The sequence below is a fragment of the Mycteria americana genome, chromosome Z (genome assembly GCF_035582795.1).
Source record: "Mycteria americana isolate JAX WOST 10 ecotype Jacksonville Zoo and Gardens chromosome Z, USCA_MyAme_1.0, whole genome shotgun sequence".
Lineage (NCBI taxonomy): Eukaryota > Metazoa > Chordata > Aves > Ciconiiformes > Ciconiidae > Mycteria > Mycteria americana.
The window spans coordinates 72,290,125-72,301,899 of record NC_134396.1 but is presented as its reverse complement, the minus strand read 5'-3'; the positions used below and the strand labels follow the sequence as shown (position 1 = coordinate 72,301,899).

General features: G+C 43.7%; 1 protein-coding gene across 1 annotated transcript in view; it reads left to right on the top strand.

The window, feature by feature from the left end:
- The first annotated feature begins 9,476 nt into the window (after positions 1 to 9,476).
- ACOT12 (acyl-CoA thioesterase 12) overlaps positions 9,477 to 11,775 on the top strand; it is a 30,907-nt gene continuing 28,608 nt past the window's right edge. Inside the window, exon 1 of the mRNA XM_075526742.1 lies at positions 9,477 to 9,612. Within this exon, the coding sequence (XP_075382857.1) occupies positions 9,477 to 9,612 (136 nt within the window). The remainder of the gene's footprint in view (positions 9,613 to 11,775) is intronic.

The window sequence follows — 11,775 nt, the reverse complement described above, 5'->3', positions numbered from 1 at the left end:
CTGTACACACATCTGGCAAACACTTGTTTCTGGTGGGGAGAGGAGGAAGATTTGATAGGTGGTGGGTTAACATATTTATGTGAATTACTTAACGCATTGGTAAACTATTGTCAACTTTGTTCACATTGCACAAGATACTCGTGTAGTCTACTGCTGGCATTATAACCTCAGTGATCCATGCATATTCTGTAAATTCCTGTAGGTTTTGTGTAAGAAACCTTGTCACCATTGCTTACTACTGTAAATTCTTGTTTTGAAGCAAGAGGTGGCTCTTGATTGTACAGCCATGTGTATTATATACTACAACAGTACTTGTTCTGTCCTCAAAACTTGCTGTTCACATGTAGTTAAAGCTTTGTTAAGCACGCTTAGTGGTTTCGGAATTTATTTCAAACAGCAGATATATAAGCCATTTACAGGAATATTAAATGTAACGTAAGATAATTCAACCCAGTTCATATCCTTTTTGAGAGCTTGGGGTTGGATTTGAGCAGACAGCAGGCAGCTGCGGGCCGGCACATTTCGTGGCTCCGTGCTGGGTATGCAGTGTATGTGTTCCGACTGCAGGTGCCTGCAAGCCTGAGAGATCGGACCCTGTGCAGGGAACTGCACAGGGGGGAAGGTCTCTCCTCTTGCGGTCCCCTGGCAAAGGCAGGCCTCGGGACCTCGGCAGACTGTCGCAGAGAGACCCGCCAGCCTGCAGGCTTCCTTGCACTAAGTGAGCACAGATACACTAGCTTTTCCTCTGCTGTCTCTTTTTTTTTTTTTTTTTTTTTCTTTCCCAAAACCACCTGCCACCTATCGGTGCCAGGACAGAAACCCATCTCTGAGGGTATGTGGGGGATAACGCACTGCCTCCGTATTGTGTCCTCGTCCCCAGCTACGACAGGCTTTACGTGAGGCAATGTTTTAAGGAGAATTTAGTTATTTGTCTATTTATCAAGATAGAAAAATAACCTGAATTCTTGAACTCTGGAATTTTTTTCTATTAGTATTTTATGATATGCAACAAAGACCTGAAAATGTGTATGTGTTCTTTGCTGGTTTCTGACATCAGAAATTCAAGTCCTGTCTAGACTGAAAGACCATGATGGGAAAAGTGAAAAAGCTGGGAAAGTTGAAGGGGATTCTTACTTGGAATATTTTAAGTTCTGTGTTTTATTTGTTTTTATTGATAAATGACTAGGTTAATCTTTTGAATAAAGGCAGTGTTTGTTAGTGACTTTGCACTTTCACCCTTTCATATATGACTTTGAGTACTTGCAATAAATGTTCCTCACACTTCCAAGCCACTCTGTAGATAAATTCCCTATATTTCTAAGGTCAAAAAAATGTTTCTACAGATTACTTCGGCTCTTTACAGAGAACAACAGGGTAATCCAAATCCCATAATCCCAAGTATTTTCAGGTCACATTTAAATAATTAGGCAGGTATATTTTAGACAAAGAATGACTTTGAACATTGTATATAAACCTGATGTTCAAACTCCACTCTGGAAGTAAAGAAAACCTCAGTAATTTTCCAAATCAGCAAGAATTAAATTTGTCAATATAAATATTAATGTAGAAAATACATGCAAAACTTGATACTGCCTCTGACCTTAAGCATTAATACTGATAATATTGAGGGTCTCACAGAGTCTGTGTATTTCAGAACAGCTGTATTTCTCCTCAGTCCGTGCTTCATCTTCATTATCGACAGCTACCGCAAAGAGCCAATCCATGCCATACTGAAAGAGCTCAAAAGCATGGCAGTACAAAATTTCCACAGCACCATAAATACGCAGAGGTGCACGAGTGTTGTGTTAGGATGAGTAACCACTCCAACTGCAAAATTCTCCAGACCTTGTGTGTAACTTTTAAAAGCGGTCTCTGGGATCGTTTCAGAAGGGCAGTAGTCTGTGTTGATGAGAGGTCCAACACGCTGCCTGACAGTGATCCCTTTCCAAATGGTTTAGGGTCTTGTTTTGGGGGATTGTAACTATCCCAGCTGCAGCCCTTGGAAGGAATTGTACCACGGATACATCTTTATTTGAAGCCCTTCGACTGTGTCAGAGAACAGACCTGCTCCTGAAGGCTTCCCTTCTTTCAAAATCCTTTTTGAAATATACAGCTGTTTTCCACAGCTGTTGAAGTGCTGAGAGTTTTGGTGGTGTTAGTTCTGTTGTACCAAAATACAGCCCTGTGTGCGTTTGTATATTGAGAGAGCCTTCCCTCAGAGAGTGCTCCTGACAGCCAGTGTAGCGCAGCTCCGGGAGTCCGGTGTTCGGAGAAGCCGCCTTGTCTAAGGACCAAACAAGGGAAACAAGGTCATAAAATCAAGCCTCACTGTATTACCTTTAAAAGGTTTCTTGCAAGACTGGGGAGCTGCAAAGACATGGATTGTGTGGGTCACTAACCACAAAGCGTATATGGGCTGGAGCCTCGGACAAGGCTGTTACAGATGGAGTTTTGTAACGGTAATACCGTACCACCGCATCAGACTTGTTTCTGCTCCACACTGTGGCCTGATTCATCCTACCCTAATTTTAGCTGCCTAAAAATTACCACCATAGGCCTCTTCTGTAAGTCAGAGGAGGGACAGAAGAGGAGATGCTTCTGGAAGATTGTGTTATGGCATCAACTGCCCTCTCCACGGATGAATCCTGCGTGCTTTTAAAGGCCTAGCATTAGGTAGAATGAATCCAAGGGTTTATATTTAGTTTATATGTAGCCCTGTACACAACATTGTATTTATTTGAGCCTTGTATGGGCAAGAATAATGCAGCTCCTAAGAACCTGAATCCAAGTGGCTTCTAGATGAGTTTCTGAATCCTTCAATCTCAAAGACGAGATTTCTGCCCCATAGTTGCTATTTTCTTCGTCTTTACTTCCTTTTTTATAAACAGGTGTAACTTGAACTAACTTATTTGAACATTTCTAGGTTTACACCTGCCTAGAAATCCTCACCTTTGTTTGTTAAGTGGGCTCTCTTGCTCTTTGCCTGCACTGATTCATTCATTGAAAGCAACACATGAAGAAACCATTGCATAGATGAATCAACACCAGCAATAGCATATGCTGCTTTTAAATTCAGCTGTGAGGTTGTAACTAAGATATTAATGTTCATACTTTCTAGGGATGGCTAGAGATTCCTTTCCTGAGAGCTTTAAGGAATAAATTTAGGAGCGTCTGATTTAGGATTGTGAGAATACAGGTAGTAATGGCAGTTTATGGGGGGGTTTTTTTGGTAAACTTGTAGTAAATGTATATGATTTCACATGCTGGTTTGGAGATGGGGAAAGTATCCCGTTTCAGATAGACCAGATCTTTGCAGACAGCGTTACTGTGGATTAGCAAAGCCCGTTTATAGCTGGTTCCTCCTCAGGCTTGCACCATACACCCACCTCATTCTAGTTCAGCTTGATACCTTTCTTCATTAACTGCCAGAACGAAATCATAACAGCAGTTGTACCGGTTCTTGTTGCGAGCTGAGGAACAGCTGAAGTTTAAAAATGCGAATGTTGTAACTTGCACCTTTTCACCTTCATGAAGTGTCCGCATTCCCACAGCTGGGCCTGAGACAGCAGCTGCCTCCAAAGTTGCCATATAACTTCATCACACAAAAGTGGGTGTGGTTTTTTTGTGAGTTTAACGGGAGTGGTATTGATACATTTGCTTTATTTCCCAACTTGTGAGTCACTCGGTGTTGAAAATGATATGCATCTTGTGTAGCTATGAATAGAAAAATTGAGAATTGTTTTTTATGATGTGCTAGTACAATCCTTGCTCTGCTGTTCAATATTTTGAGTGCCAAACTTAACCAAAATGTTATCTGTGCGGATTATTTTAGCTTCATCTCTGCATGAAAATGGGGATAAAATTCCAGTTTCTGGGTTCTCGGTGAGTTCTGGGCCAAAGGTGAAACAGTTGCCATGGGAAAGATTGCTGTGGCAGCCACTTGCTGACAGCTTTTCAGATGCATAAAGCCATTCTGTCTGTCGTCTGACACACAGTTTTCGCGGTGGCTCACTGTGATCTGGAATATCTTGATATGGGTATTGTCAGCCAGTGGAGGAAAGTTGGTCAAGCTCACCACCCAGGAAGGGTAGAAATGTAGCAAGTAATGAGCTATCTTCTCCAGCAATCATTTATTTTTAGTGCTTAACTTTCAATTAACATTTATATCTTCAGTTACTATTTTACCATTCAGTATCTTGAGGTGGTATGAGCAAAAATATATTAATATATATCATTTACAAGAAGTATAGGCTTGTATCGTGCCTTTGTAATTCTCTTCAGCTTCAGTATCTATAAGCTACGAGCAGACAAACTTCTCCCCTCTTTGGGGGTGTTCTTTACTACATAGTAGCTGATGGCTTCATTAATACTGGCTATTTGAGTCTTCTGGGGCTAACGTTTATGTTTCCCCGGGTGAAAATGCCGTAGTATTCTCACCAGACATAAGCACAATGACATATCACTGCAGTGCATGCCGTCTCTTAGCTTCTCTCTACACGTGCTTGCATGTTGGAAATTTAGAAATGCTGCTGTATAAATTGCTACATTGTTTACCCAACGCAGGTGTTTTTCTGCATCCCTTTTTTGCTGGAAACTCCCATTAACTTGAAAGTTAACGATGGCTTGAAAGGGGGTTTTGGAAGCACAAAGGATGCAGGGAGCAACTCTTCGGTAGTTTACAGGCTGCTGTAAATTAGTGTCTTCTCAGCAAAGAAATGTAGCATTTTAGCAGTAACTTCCTAGTGAAAACACTGAGCGTGCTTATCACTTGAGATTTTTAAGAAAAAAAGTGTCAGACTGTGTAATTGTATCTCATCTAATTTTGACACTTAACCAGTAATATTCAATGAGGTATGGACCTCAGTTTTACCTACATGTTCACGATATACCAACCAATGCAGAACTGAAGGGTGAACAGCCATGTTTTAGTATCGCAGCTACACCAGAAATCACAGTTTTCAAGAGGTTCTGTTTTGATTTTGTTTCTTTAATACATATTCACAGCGGAAGTATTTTTCTATATAGTTACCTGAGGCTTCCTTTCACCAACCAAAATAGTCTGTAGCCTGCTGCACTGTGAAAGGCAAGCCCTGTGGAGAAACGTGGGCTTTGTGCTTGCCCGGCAAATTAGCAGAAATTTCATCCAAGCCATAAAAGCCTCTTACGTTAATCTGTGTTTATGTAATTAAAGCAATTATGGATAGGAGCTTCAGGAGTAACGAGGTCTCTCTATCCTCTGTTTTACTCTCTCTCTGTACTTCATAGGGACTTAAGAGTTCTTTTGTCAAGGCTCAGCTGTGTCTCTTTAAACCAGTGCAGTCCAAGCATCGTGTGAGATTCAGTTGATGGAGATAGCATTGGAGCGTGAAAGGCTTACTTTGGGTAGCAAGGAGTAACACATGTCCCTGGGGACATGGACACTTGCAAACAAGTCTGATACCGAGAATAAAGAAAATCAAGATGGTACCAGTGCATCAGACTCTGTACTACAGTGGGTTTTTTAGCTTGTCGTTTGTATTTTATTTTGCGGGAGAGGAGTTGGGGAATCTTGGATCACATGGGGAATTTTAGAAGTCTGTCACTCAACAATCATTTTATAAAGTCTAACTTCAAAATGCACTATGATTTATTACAAAAATATATTTTCTTCTGTTTGCTGACATGGTTGTTCCATTTTGCGATGAGTTAAACTCAGCAGTTAATTTGTTGCACTGCCTAGCTGCATGAATTCATCCAGTGTACATATGTACCTGTGCAGCATTACTTTGGGTTTTGTATTTGAATTTGCAGTATTGATTATTATTTTTGTATTTTACTTTGCCTCTGTTATTGGAATTGTAGTAAACATAATTTATACATATGATTTTACAACTGTTTTGCAACTGAAAAGTCTTCTTTAAATTGTAAAGTTTTATTGATGGATACTCATTAAAATGGTATAAGAATTATATTAACAATTGTTTTGTGTTTTGATGCTCTCTGTACATAAATATATGTCTATTTATCTGTTTAATGGTGCTTGTGTCTTGCAATTTTGGATACATTTTAGAATAAAGTTTCATTTTACAAGAAGTAGTTGTATTTTCACAAGCTGTGTCAAAAAAACCCTCTTTTTTTCCATTAATAACTAGGGTTATGAAAGAAACATATGAATCTCTAAAACATTTATAACTTCAGGCAGTAATACAAGTGTTTCAAGAATATAGAAGTATACAGTCTACAAAGATGCACAGCTATATATTGTAGTTGACTTACTGCAGTAACTGACATCTGTATTTAAAACATTACCAAAAAGATCCATTTTGGAGGCATGTCCTACAGCTGCTGACTCCGTTGGTAAGAAAAGATTTGTGAAGGTGTTAACAATGTCACGATTATCACATTAGTCTGTTATTTTCCAAGGAAGGCTAAAGCTCTCCAGTCGTGCATACATCCGTTTAAATACAGAAGGAATTTTGGTAGAAACCCAAAAACCGATTCTAGATTACAGGCTTCTGTGGAATTGTGGTTCCTAATCAGACCTCCTTTGCTACCCCCTTGTTCCATATCGTTTCTCAGGATAATTTCTAACTTGGATGAAATGCAGGTCTGGAGCAGTGACGCTGTTAGTTGAGTGGGCTGCTAGCTGCCCACGCGCTGTATGATTGAATAGTACCTCCTGCCCGCTCTAATGGCTTTACTTTACAGAAGATTTATTCACATCTAATACTGAGCTCATCTTTTATTAATAAAGTGCCTTACCTCTTCTGGCACAGTTCCACTACAGGCATTGCACTGTGTCTTGTTCTCCACAGCGCTCGTGAGATACGCTGTTGTGCTGCACAAAGCTTTTTAATTTACATTGCTTCTATTACAAATGCATGTTATGAGGAGACGATAACCTAATATCCATTCTGGGGTTTTTTTGTAAATTTATTTAAAACAGTACTGCACCTGTTGTTGTTTTTACTATTCCAGTTCAGCACAAGAAGCCTCAAGCCATTAAGTGTGAATCATTTATTGACAGAAACTTTTAAAAACTGCATTAGCAAACAACAGTTCTGAAGGAAAGTCAATTTCTTAGTCGGTTAACCAAACTTTTAGAGTTGAGCTCACTCTAATTCACCAGTAGTTCTCATTTCACAAGAACAATCTCACCAAAGTCAGTGACTGAGTGATGTATGGATCCTGGGTGGCCGTTCCTGTTCTGCAAGGGCAGCTCCTATTTCCAACAGATGTATTTTGAATGACATCCTTCCCTTAGCAATGAAGAGGTATGTACAGCTCTGAAGTGTGTTTTTCAAATACCAGCTTTCCCTTACCCCAACAGAAACGAGAGAAGTTACCTTTTCTGTTTCTCTAAAACTCCATACAGCCTAAGAGAGGTCTGCTGACCACTCGCCCCAAGGATGTACTCCTCCACGTACTTCAGAAAGTTTTAGATGTGAGCAGATTTAGATTCTACTTTTATCTCTCTGTGATACTAACACATTTGTAGCTCCTAATCTCACAGCAGACAACAGAGATATTATGGGCCAAACACCTGATCACTGGGACTATGTTAAATACCTGTGAAAGAACAACAAATAAGCATTTTCTTAGAGAAAGCCTGGTCAATGCAAGTGACAAGGTAAACCTGAAAACAAATTTACAAATTACTGGCCTAGGCAGGCAAAACACAAGTTAATTTTTTTTTAATAGAAAAATGTTTAGTTCTGTTTAAAGACTCTTCCTTCTAAGGGTCCATGGTGTGAGAAGTTGATACCTGAGTTTTTGTCATCTAGATTCAGCAGACAAGGAACGAAAAAACACTGGCTGCATAGTGTTTACAAACCCTGTTCAGGTAGCAAGACTGAGGTATGCCGCTGCCACTTCCAAGAGAGTCTGTTCCTTTCCTTCACAGAAGCCAGTCAAAGAAGGAAAGAGAAATCAGTACAAACTTTTTTTCTGAAGCAACAGAATAGAAATCAATCTAGGGAATAGCACAGCATGCTGATTTTCAGAGCCAGTATCCTCTGGAATGTAACTAGTGTGATGGTACAGCCATCCTGTTGCTTGCTAAAAGAGTATGTGACAAAGAAACACAGATCTTGCTATAGTGCAATGATAGTAACAGACCATGTGGAAAGAAAATCCCTACTGCACTGAGAAATTCCACCTTGGTGAGGCAGGTTGGTTAAAATTCAAATTTTCCTGGCTGTTATGGGTTAAAGCTGGATCTTTAACAATGTTTAAATGAACGAGAATTCATTATATAAATTCACTTATGTATGTTTTTAATAAACATGGGAAGCCTGTCATTGGAATAGTGGGTAACAAGTCATAGCTAGATGATAAAGAGGAAAGGCTGTAAGGAAAGGCTACAGAAAACAAAGTCTTGCTGCTCTATTGAAAACCATGCTATTTACAATACCTGGGGGTGGGGGGAATAGCAGAGAGTCAAATATAAACTTTGTAGTCTTTCCTTAAAGTCCATTTGCAGGTTACACGCTCTGGTGAGTTGCAGCAGCACACCTGCTCCACTGACCAGCCCTGCCTCAACAGCTGGCAAGCCCAGCCTGTCAGCATCTCCAGACTGCCCTCTCCACATGGGTGAGCCTTCAGTAGTAATAACGCTGTACCCATGGCAATAGTCAAGTGTTGACCTTCCTGACCCATTCAAAAGCGATTGCTCTACTCCTCCTCAGCAGTGCTTGTATTTCCATGGTTTGCAAGAGCAATATCCTGCAGTACCTTACCAGCCGTGTGGGGAGGAGGAGGTAAGAGGATGAGCCCTCTATGAGGTCTCCAGTTATTAACTCCTGCGTGAATACGTGACCGGGGCCGTGGCTCCCGAGGTAGGTGTCAAAATGTCTGTACCGGCAGTGACAGTGTTCACCAGGCCGCGGCACCTTCCTACTGGGCTCACCAGCATCTGGAGATGGGAACGTGTCTTCCCATGGCCCATCTGCCAGGCTGTCAAGGCGGTGACAACATGAGTGAGCAAGACTTCAAAAAAAGAAAAAAAGAAAAAAAAAAAGAAATCTGAGCCGGATTATAAATATTTCCGTGGCGACGGGCATCCCAAACCCCGCCAGCGGCAGCACACAGGCTCTCAGCGGCCGCGCCATCGTGGTGGCCGACGCCAGGCCGTGAGGCGGCCTCGCAGGTCCCGGGGCAGGAGCGGCGGGGCATGGAAACGGGCAGCCGGGCGTGAAAGTGTGCCTGCTGCCGCCCTGCTCGCCCCTCCGGGGGCCGCGTTCGCTCTGCCGTGCCCCTGGGCGCGCCCCGGCACCCCCGTCCGCTCAGCCCGCCGGCTCCTTCCCGCCTCCCCGCAGCGGCGCGGCCCCGGCCGGGCCCCCGCCAGCGGAGCCGATTCCACCTCAGCCCTGGCGCTGGGGCGGGACCTGCCCGCCCCAGCCCGTTAGGCAGCGGAGAGGCCGGGCCGGGCCGGGCCAGCGCTGCCTCTCCGTGCCCGGGGGAGCCTCGGGCGCCGCTGCCTCCCTCAGTCTGCACCCATGGAGCGGAGCGGGGCGGCGGCGGGCGGCGATGTCTGCATGTGCCAGACCGTCTTCCCGGCCCACGCCAACCACCGCGGGGAGCTGAGCGCCGGGCAGCTCCTCAAGTGGATGGACGCCACCGCCTGCCTCGCAGGTAGAGGGGCGGCAGCGGCCTGGCGGGCGCCGCGGGGCAGGGGCTGACGGCGGGCGGGGGAGCGTCCCCTCAGGGCGGCGGGGCCGCCCTTTGCTCGGGGGCCGCCCTGTGCCCTGCCTCCCCTCAGAAACGCGCCTTAAACTCGTCGGCTGTGTGGGGACAGCGTCTCCTTTCTGAAAATCCGGTAGCCCCGTCCCGGTGTTTGCCGATGACAGGCGAGGAGGAGGCGAAATTTTGCCGCTGGGGAGCTGGGGGGGACTTGAGGGAAGGTTTGAGGCAGGGGGAGCGTGTGAGATTTGAGGGGTCAGGTTAGGAACAGGCGTCAAGGGAGCGAGAAGGTTTGTGGGGCTGGAGAGGAGTGTCAGATCTCAGGGGAGAGCAAAGAAGGGGGTGACGGGGGCAGTTAGGATGAGGAGAATTAAACAAGAGAGCAATGGAGGGGAAAAAGGGATGGAAAAAAGAGAAATAGTAGAAGAAAAAAAAAGTACTAATTTAAGAATATGGGCACATGGGTGGGGGGAGAAAAAAGAAACCCAACCACAAATCCAACCAGCGTACAGAGCACTTCGTGTCTGGTGTAACGCAGCTTTGAAAACTTTTAAAATCTCCTCAGCTAACTTCTGGAAGTGAAAGCCACATCTAAAGCACTAAGAAAACCCAAGGCTCTGCCATCTCTGCTGTCAGTGAACTCCCTTTCCAGCTACAGCTGCATACATTAGCAGTCCATAATGAGCCTTGCAGGGAATAGCGGGTGTATTTGGGGAACTCATGCCTGGATGGCGTCTCCATGCGACGCGGTGACTGTGGTGTGCTCGCTGCGTGGGTGTGTGCTGCGCTCGGTGCAGCTTTACGTAATCTGCTTTTCCCAGATAGAAAGAGTTGGGATCCTGGAGAACTTGTCCCACACAATACCCCAGTAGCTACCTCGCATGTAGCAACTTCCCAGTATGATCACACTTTTTTTCTGAGATTTACTTTAGCACGAAGGAGTCATTTAATTTCAGCCCTTCAGTGATTTAGCCCTTAACAGTGCTCTTTGCAGAGAGAATCTGAACTGATCTCAGCAACCTCTGGACTCGAGTCCCTGCTCTGAAGTGGCAGAGCCCCAGCTGCTACAACGGTTCGTCCTTGCTCCCTGGACTTCAGCTGTGATGGTCTTCATCAGCTGCGAATCTGCCACCGGACCTCACTATCAACCCACCTTTCATAATTGCTTTTACTTGGTTAGGTTTAGGGCAGCAGCAGTCATTCACCCCACAGGGCTAATCCCGTTCCACACAAAGGATTTTAAACACCTTTCCTTGCTTTGCTTTTTGGCTCACAGCAAACTCAATGTGCCAGGCAGGGATTTGTTTGGCCTTACCATCTTTCACCCGCATTAGTGCCAGCAGGTGCAGTTGCAAGTGCCTGGGTTTTGTACCTTCCTCATTTCATACCCTGCTGCTTTAGATGTGATCCACCTGGGTGCTTCCTCACTTTTGAGGCTATTTATGATTATCACCACCTTACTCATCACCTTGCATTACCTGTCACAGTGGCAACTCCAGCCTCTTAGTCATCAGCAACCTCTTCCCTTTCATCACAGTTTGCTGTGTTTCTGCTAAGTACCTTCATTGTGTTTTACTGTCATATTTTTAAAGTGAACTCCTCAGATACTGATACAACTCATGTACTATCCTTTCCTAATTCCTCCAAGCTTTTTCTTCCGATGGTCACTAAAAATACTGGGCTCCTTGGGAGTGAGAACTCCTGCCTGTTGTGCAGTGCTATTTTCTAGGTTTCCTGCTAGTCCTCTCTTTTGCCTCTGTCACTCAGGAAACTTTTTGGAGCAGGGGTTCACTGTGTTTATACAGCTCCTAGCATGGAGGAGATTTAGCCTCTGACTTGGAACTCTAGGTGCTATGGTCAAATAAATAATAAATCACAATAACTTGCTGTAAAAAGATAACTATTGGGCTGTGAAATACTAACAGTTAAGATGTTTACCTTTTCTAGATGAACTTTCATAATTAATACAAATAGGGTGCATTATTTTTTATAACCAAATACATCCTAGAGAGGTGAAGAACACAGCTCAATTTTTGGTAAAAATATTTTACAATAAGTAAATACTTGGTTTGATTTTTTTCAAATCTTGTTTGTATTTGTTTTTATTTAATTCCT